Consider the following 8,670-nt stretch of genomic DNA (forward strand, 5'->3'; position numbering starts at 1 on the left):
AATCGTCCAGTTTGGTGTGTCTGTACTGTTTTAGCGATAGCTGTGCTGTAAATAAAAACCACGTTCAGGCCCATAAATATCTGTGTGGCGTGTGTGAAAACAGCAGCACTATCAGGGGACTTTGTAGTGGTTACTGTGCAACTGTCGCTGCCACCAGCAGCTTTTCAGAAGCACAAAGACGAATGCGGATGTTCCAATTCTGCACGATCGATGCAGCTCCTAATGCGTCCTGTCATCACTTTGTTTTTTTGTTAATATCTGTCAAATGCTAAAATGAAGAATGCTCTCGACCGAGCAGCACAGAACCTCTAAGCTGTCTGCACACTCCTGTTTGTGTAAAGTATGTGGGTGTAGGACTGTTGCAGACAGCATCTTCACATTTGCATTGTTTTGAAACAGTAGTCATAAAATACACACATACAGTGAATTTGCAGGTTGTTGGTTAAAAAAATATTTCTTCAGAATCACAAATGAACTGGGTTTATGACTCAGCTGTTTGGCCCCACAAGTAATTCCTGAGCAAAGATGGTTATTCCAGCTGCTGAAACGGAGACAGATTACATAAATCACTTCAGCATCCTGTCTGCCTTCCAAACCCAAACAACAGAGACGGGATGAACAAAGACTGTTAAAGGACAATATTGCCAGAGACTTGTCCATGCTGCACTATCACATTTTTCTTTATGATACAGTTTTGAATTGTATCGCTTATCAGCTAAAAACTTTTAGTTTTGTCATGTAAGTGAGAAAAGGGTTTGAAAGGAAAGTAAATTGCAGGAATTAATATCTTGTTCGGCCTGTAAAACGGGCCTCTGTGCAGAAGCTTAGGTTCATGAAGTGGGGCTGTAAATGCATTAGTTCAGATTTTACTGATCCCTCTTTGTGTCTGTGTCTAGATCCAAAAAGACCAGCGCAGAGAACGCCCGTTGATGCGGAGGAAATCTGAGCTCCCCAAAGACATCTCCACAGTCACAGCTTTGGAGTTGCACCGAAGAGCAGAGGAAATGTTGACACCACACGATGGCCATTAAGAGACCATCCCAGACCTACCATAAACCAGCAGCATCCACAGTGGAATCACAAACCCACGGAGGGCCAGCACAAAAACCCCCAAAACAAAACAGAACTGTGGTATCTCAGTCCAGCCCAGTGCAACACAGAAATGAACGATCCCAGCTCCACCTGACACAGAAAATGTCTAAAGCCACACACCTAAGCCAGGTCCGGCTTTGCGAGACAAGCGGTGCTCGGTCCTTACTGATCCCCACCCCTTCACCTGGTTCTTGCTTGCGGTGCTGGGATGTCCTGCATGACCACGGCAACCCGCCGTATACTGAACTTCAAACAAGAAATATTGTCATAATCTCCTTTTCTTCTGTTTTTTTTTCCCTCCTCCTGTCCGCTCAACTTGTGTTTTGGGGTGCTGTGCTGCCCCCTTCTGGTCATTTTTCTCAGGTGTTCTGTTCTGGTGTGTGTGTGTGTGTGTGTGTGTGTGTGAGCCGTCTTCTTCTCGTCTCTTCTTTATCGACGTCAGGTGCTTGTACAAATAATAAGAGCCCCCAACTGTAACCTCAATGGAGGACATCTACAGTGGGGTGAGACGGTGTCAGTTCTTTCTGTATATTTAATATTGGCTGTTTTTTCTCATAAAATTTAAACTAGATAGCTGTTTATATTTTTCCCTTCATGCTATATTAGGAGCTCTTCTAAGATTTTAAAAAATCACGTCCTATCTGAAGAACTGTTCTGTTGCTTGCTATTATTTTAGGATTCATTAATTCACTCCATTCATCAGGACCGGGCCAGGCCTGAATTCAGCAGGGGGTGTGTCAAGGATTGGAAAAAAAACAACCTTTTAACTCAGTGCTGTTCATCAAACAGGGCCAACCTGACTGAGGTTCCAGGTTTTTCTTCTGCACATCATTATTCCTGTGTTGAAACCTAGTTCGGTGCCAACTTTTTCATTTAGTTCCTGTTTTTAAGAAAAAAAGATCTTTTAATTTTGAAGGCAGTCAGTTAGCACGACTCCCCAAGCGTCTATGGCTTAAAGTTTACCACATGTTCAGAGCATTTTTTTATCGGTCACAGCGATGAGTCCACGGCCCAAGCATGTTTGGCTGCCCGGTTACATGAGAGCGGATTGTGTCGATTTATTTTTAGTTTCCTATTTACGTCCAGCCATTGTGTTTAACATGGTTATTAGCATTCAGTACAAGTCACTATCATTCATTTAAGGCTTATGAGAGGTTAAAGAGATGTACCAGGTTGTTTGGGATTAACACGATGTTACTGTGTGTTGAGAGAAGTTAAACAGGGGCAGAAACCGTGCCGATAATGAACTTTGTCTTTTTTGTTTTTCAAATCTTTTCAAGCAAGATCCTTTTATTTGTACAACAATTGGTAGAGAATAGATTGCTCCGTAGAGGAGGTATGTTTGGTTTGAAGAGGTCAAACATAAGCCTTTCTTTTCACAGTGCCTTTTGTAGTCGGAGAGGGTATTTACTCAACTGAGAACAGAGTAGCAGCATGACATAAAATGTCAGATGATTTCAAAGGTTATAACAGTAGTTTCCATAAAAAACGTATTCAGGTCCGTTGTTGGACTTCTGCCTTGTTGAAGCTACGTAGTTGGATCCGTTTTGTTTTTTTGAGTTCAAGGCTAAAGAGCAGAGATGGCGTGGTTGCCCCAAACCACTTCAGCAAAGAAGCACTTCCTGATAACACTTGAAAGACTCTCACAACACAACTGAAACTAAAACAAACTAGTAAACATTTGAAATCCGTGATGCTGTCTGTCTTGGTGTGTGTGTGTGTGTGTGTGTGTGTGTGTGTGTGTGTGTGTGTGCGCGTGCTTGTTTGAGTGTTTGAGTCCCCTCCCCATAGTGCCTGTTGTTAAGAGCTAGCCTATACAGGAGAGGAAAATCACCTCCCATCCCAACTTTTCTTCTTCCATCCTGTGGCCCCTCTATTCCCGTTCCACTTTTTCTGATTTGTCCCATAGTCTGACCCTCTCTCGTCCCGCCCTCCACCTGCATGCCCACACGGTGCACGCCCTCTTCAGTTTAAAAACACAACACGAAACAAAACCTGTAGGGCTCGTTATTCGAGCACGTGTTTGCTTCTGGATGCTTGCAAGTTCTTTTTAAAAATGTGTTTTGTTTTGTTGTGGTTTTATTCTTCCTTTGCTCGCAGAACCTCTCTGTCAGTGTTTTCAACTGAATGTGCAAATTTGTAAATAGTACTGCAACCACACTGTTCAGTTCTCTCCATGTTTGTCTTGAAGAACAACAGTCATTCAAGGCTTTCACCGAAATCCGACAAAAAGGAAAGCGATTCCATCCCGGCTGAAGCGCAGTGCTGGCTCCCATTGGTGACTGCTGTTCTTCTTCAGATGGCTTTAATATTGGCTTCTTTGGAGCTCTCTTCATTTGACATAAGCTTTGTTTTTGTTTCTTTGAAAAGAGTTATATTTGCAAGTGTCCTTTAGTATGCGTCTGATACTAAATGGCTTTGTCTAATATTGTACATACAATGTACTTTTGTGTTATAACTATTATTAAATGGTAGATTTCATATTTTGTACAAAATATCCCGTGTACAGATTACAGAGGTTATTAGCAACTGCAGACAGTTGGTATGTGGGACAGAGTTCAACACATGTAACTATTTACAGTTAGAAACCATATAGAATTTGGATAGTTTTTTATCTTTGTAATTTTGACATCTTTTCCATTTTTTTTTTTTCACCTCCAGATGTGTTGACCCTACATACATGAGCTTTTCGTGTGTGCTTTTATCCAAATCTCCAGTGGTGTACATCTATCTATATACAGCAAATAAAGAGAACATGTGAGTTTTATATTTTCATCCTAAGAAAAAAACAGTGTGTCATCTTTTTTCCTTGCAGTGCTCCTGATGGTCACAAGTTCATGCTTGGACTAAATAGTGTTGACATTTTGTAACTTTTTGATCCAGATGATCATCTGCTCCGTTCATCTGCTTCATCTTTTGATTGCTCTGTAAATATCTAACACTCCACAAGCTAAAATAACATAGATTCTGTCTGAGTGGTGTCCAAAAAACGACGTGGGCTTTATAGATCATTAGGAAACCTTACGGGGGAACCCAGAAGCATCACCCTATAGCAGAAAACTTGTAAGCTGGAGAGCAAATGGCATCTCAGTGATTTAGAAGATCATAATTTAGCCTGAAGTTTATTTAACACAATTCAGTGGGCTACATACTGAACTTAAAAGATAGCATTGATTCTTTGGATCTATCAGCAGTTGTATCAATACTATTGATATTTAGATCAATCTTCCAAAGTCTAGCTGCCAGTAATTTCTTTTAAATGTACAGCCAATCTTTGGTTTGAGTCAGGGTTAATTGTGGAACTTAATTTGATGCAGTGTGTTTAGTGTTTATAGTAAAACTAAGACAACCAGCTCGAGTGTGTTCGAATTGATGTATTTCAGTTTAGTAAAGTTTAGTAATTTTTTTAAGTTGGACAAGAACAAATTAGCTTTGAATTTGAAGTCAGAAAACCAAATAAGCCAAACTGTGGGAGCTTAGATTACATGGCCTAAAAAGTCTCCAAAGACTGCCTATCCAGTATATTTACACATTAGCAATGACAGGTTCTAACACACACATTTTTAACACGTCTTAATGTAACTCATCTTCTTTATTAATGACTGATTAAAAATAATGAAAAACACTAAAAGAGGAACCCCAGATCCAATCCTGAAAAAATACCCTGATGCATCCACAAGTTACTAAAGAAATAAAGCCTTTTGCTGCCACCTGCTGGAGAAAAAAAGTATTCACTATTTGAACCTCCTCAACACGCAGATTAATTGTCTTGTCAAGAAGCTTAATCGTGAATTGATGTGGTGCTTCACTTGCCTTCAGTGCACTCATTTCTCACACTTTTAAGATGCAGACTTTTTCTACCTCCAAATTAAAAGATGATTTGGCATTTCAGAAATAAGAAATAAGAGGGGTGCGCAAAGTATCACAGAAATGAAATGCACATCAGCTTGCCACCTTTGATGTTTTCAGCCCTTTATTTTTAACATTAAAAGCTCATTCTCAAAATAGAATCTCATTTGTTGTTATTTCTCTTTCTGAAAAAGTATATAATCCAGTCAGTTTGGTTTCATAATTTTACACTGGATTACAATAAGAGTAATCTGTTGCATTTTCTCTGAATGTTTGACTGTTTTCATCCTTTTTTTAAATGGTACTTTTACCAACCAGTTCCAGCCTAAAATGTGATCATATCCTCTTTTCAAATCAGAAGCAGTGATATTCATTCGGGTAGCATCTGAAGGACAGGGCTTTCTTTTTCTCCTCTTGTCTTCGAGAGTTGCTAGGTGCTTCCATCAGCCATTCACAATTGCCCGAACGCTCTCTAAATTGGCTTGTCTGAGGTCACTCAAGTTTCACCTATGAGATCGCGCATTGCATTGTGGGTACATGTAGCAACAACATCAAGACACTGCATCAAACACTAGCATTTCCAGACACATTTTCATTAATTCTGCGGTTTTAATCCCTACTTTCATTTTATTTGCCCCAAAAACAGTTATGTACAAAACGAGAACACGGCAGGTCCGTACAAAGACAGACTTGACGAAAAGGCAAAAAAAAAAAAAAGTAGGAGGAAAAAAAATCTAAGGAGTGAAAGGGTCAGACCGATACGAGCATACAGAGTGGAGTAAGGACGTTAGCGTGCTGCCCAACTTTCATCACGCACATATTTATAATTATATGGTCCTAAGTGTGAGTGCACACACTCACAAAATGTTTAGTAACTTCAGATCCCTGCAACAAGCCCAGGTCCAGTTTACTTTGGTGTTTTGGACTATTCCATTTCACCGCTGTTGTTACATTTTTGTTCTTTTTCTCCTGTACAGGCCAACGCAATCTATTTGTTGTTTCAGGTTGTAGTATTACACAACATTTTCAGATCTAATAGAAAAAAAGAGTGTTTTGTAATTAATTCAATTTTTCTTTATTTATAAGTGGCATTATTGTTTCACTCTATTATAGAATCTTACAAGAAAGAGGCAAAATTGTGTTCCATCATGCTTTATTAGCTGCTTCGGTGAAAAACAAATCAACAATGAAAAAAAACAAAACATACTGGAAAACAGTTATCCATCACTTGCTGGCTTCAATACAACACTTGGGCACATATATGCGGACTTTTCGTGGCTGTTTTGATCTCGCTCTCTCTCTTAACCGATCAAATCTCGCTGTGGTAGCAGCTTTAAACTCGGTCTGACCCAGGTTGATAGAGGGGCTCCAGTCTGGATCGCATTCCAGCATTTTGTAGGCTGGTTTTTCTATAAAACACATCAAAAAAATTGGCAAACATTAGTCCGCAAAGCCACGGTGAACAAAGCAGCATAGCGCAACGAATTAAATTCAAATCAATATAAGACTTAATTGTAACCTACATCAACAATTATGTTATGATAAATTACGTAATAACTACAACAGAAGACTTACCTTTGTGGAAATGCTTGGAGCAGACTAACATGTGAGCTGCAGTGTTCTGAAACGTTATATTTGGTCTTCAAATTGCTGCAATCCAGGCCATCCGTCGGCTCTTTGTTACTTCGGAAACGTGGTTTAAACAATTTCTCTTCCACGACGTAATCCGATAACAACCGATCTCTTTACCCGTCGGCTTCCCGTGGCTGTCATGCGACCGGCTATTGCAGTTAATAATACAACAGCTTCTTGCCATTTTTTGTTTCTTTTTATCGCTATGTGACTTTTCATGTGAAAGCCTGCGTGCGCTAGTACCGCTTGCCACTCGTTCCCAGAATCCTTTGCGGTTTTGCCCCTGAATGACGTCACATTTTCAATCTCTAATCATTTGAAGACAACAGTGAGGTTTGGCACCCACCCTCTTGTGTCTAGCACCCCTGCTGGGATTCATCTGCTGAACCCAAATGAACCAGCTGGGATTTGGAAAACAAATAGACTTGCATATTTTTCGCTCCAAAAACACACAACTGTTGGGCTGCTGGCATGAAAGCAGATGGGAAAGTGTGTCAATTATTTAATTTATTTATTTCTCGCTTTGTTGGCGTTTGATCTTGCGCCCTTGTTGCATTCAGCAAACTTATTATTCACAGATTTCTATATTTACTCTGAATGGGCATAATAACCCTTGTTCCTAAAAGCTTGCCCTAATGAGGATGGAAAAACAAAAACTAGAAAAAAATCCCAATTGGGCTCATTGTCAACACGTTGTCCTCCAATTATCTAAGGAAATATTCCTCAGGGCTGCGTGCGTCATTGAAAATCAAAATACATCAGTGGGTTTTGTGGGTGGCTAAAAGGCTCTGTGTATCTCTCTCTCCCTCATCTCAGATGAGGTCATATGGGTTCATTGTTTTTGCCTGCAGTCACACTCTTGTACCACACGTCTCGACTTCAAATATGGTGTGTTGCCCCCCCCCCCCCCCCCCCCCCCCCTTTTTTTATTTCACTCTTTTTTTATTAGGATGTTCTGACAGCGTTCCTTGACTGTCAGTGCTCAAATCTTGTTGTGCGAACCCCCCCTCACCCACCCAGTCCTTGCAACCAAAAAGCATCTCGTCACGACAGGAGATGTCAGAACCTATTGCCATGGAAACAGTGCTCCAAAGTTTTAAGCGTCGACCCCCATTTTGACTATATCCAATCAGATTTTAGGAAAAGCTTTCGGCTGTGCATTACTTTAATCGGAAGTCTGTTGTGGGCACATCTGTGTGGACCAGATATTACGTCTGAGTGATGCTTGCGTGTGTCTTTGTACATGTGCATATGTGTGTGTGCGTGTGATGTTTGCAAGCCAAGAAGTGACTCATCATATCACACAGGGGGTCTGGGATTTAGCTCTGTGGTCTTATATCCACTTCATCTTTTCCTCTCATGCTGGTGCTGTGCAACACCTGAAGTCTTTTTCCGGAAAGCGACGAGTCACACCTCGCACTCCAGCCGCTCTCCCCCTGAGGATGGAGAGCTGGGGTGCAGCCCAGGCCCGCTTTCTTTGATGCTCGACACTCCGGCTTCAAAGTCCTCAGCATCAAAGCCGAGGACTTGGGATCAGGCCCAGGAGCAGCCCAGCATCCTTACGTTCGCGCACACACACAGGCAGAGACAACTTCACTTCAGGTTCGTCCGGCTTGAACAAAGCAAACTTCCTTATAGAGACACCACAAAGTTTGGTAAAACAGCACTTTGCTTAAGTGTTTGAAGATATAACCCTGCCAGTGAAACTAGAAACAGCCCTCATGTTCTGTAAAGACTTTTATTTATGAAGTTAGACCTCATCAGTATGACTCACAGCTCATTCTTTGGGAGAAATCCATTCATTATTTGACAGAAATGATTTCAAACTTGAACAAGAAACCTTGGAAACACAACTCTAAACTCTTACCTATGATTCTTTGACCATTTTCAGTAGCGGCACACAGGAACTTCTGCTGCTTTTACTCACTGAAATGATGAGTTTGTCCAGACCTGTAAGGGCCAAAAAAAGGGATTTGTAATTTGGCCTGAAACAAATTATTTGCTCTTTTTACTTTAAACCATACTTCACCATGTAAACCCAGAAAATTTTAATTGTTTCAACAATTAAAAATGAACACATTAAATATCGATTTGCAT

At 40.7% G+C, this 8,670-nt stretch overlaps 1 protein-coding gene and 1 long non-coding RNA gene across 4 annotated transcripts in view; one reads left to right on the top strand and one right to left on the bottom strand.

Annotated features, from left to right (window-relative positions):
* ppp2r5cb (protein phosphatase 2, regulatory subunit B', gamma b) overlaps positions 1 to 3,897 on the top strand; it is a 29,536-nt gene extending 25,639 nt beyond the window's left edge. For all 3 annotated transcript variants that reach the window (XM_084953370.1, XM_084953371.1, XM_084953372.1), the window contains one exon: positions 897 to 3,897. In XM_084953370.1, coding sequence (XP_084809496.1) covers positions 897 to 1,031 — 135 coding nt within the window. In that variant the 3' untranslated portion in view covers positions 1,032 to 3,897. The remainder of the gene's footprint in view (positions 1 to 896) is intronic.
* A 2,180-nt stretch (positions 3,898 to 6,077) lies between these two features.
* On the bottom strand, positions 6,078 to 6,871 carry LOC146371489 (uncharacterized). The gene is made up of 2 exons (XR_014802810.1): positions 6,517 to 6,871; positions 6,078 to 6,350 (listed from the first exon to the last, which is right to left on the bottom strand). It is a non-coding gene; the product is annotated as an uncharacterized LOC146371489 (long non-coding RNA).
* Positions 6,872 to 8,670: the final 1,799 nt, after the last annotated feature.

The sequence above is a fragment of the Perissodus microlepis genome, chromosome 15 (assembly GCF_051167445.1).
Source record: "Perissodus microlepis isolate ML-2025 ecotype Zambia chromosome 15, ASM5116744v1, whole genome shotgun sequence".
NCBI lineage: Eukaryota > Metazoa > Chordata > Actinopteri > Cichliformes > Cichlidae > Perissodus > Perissodus microlepis.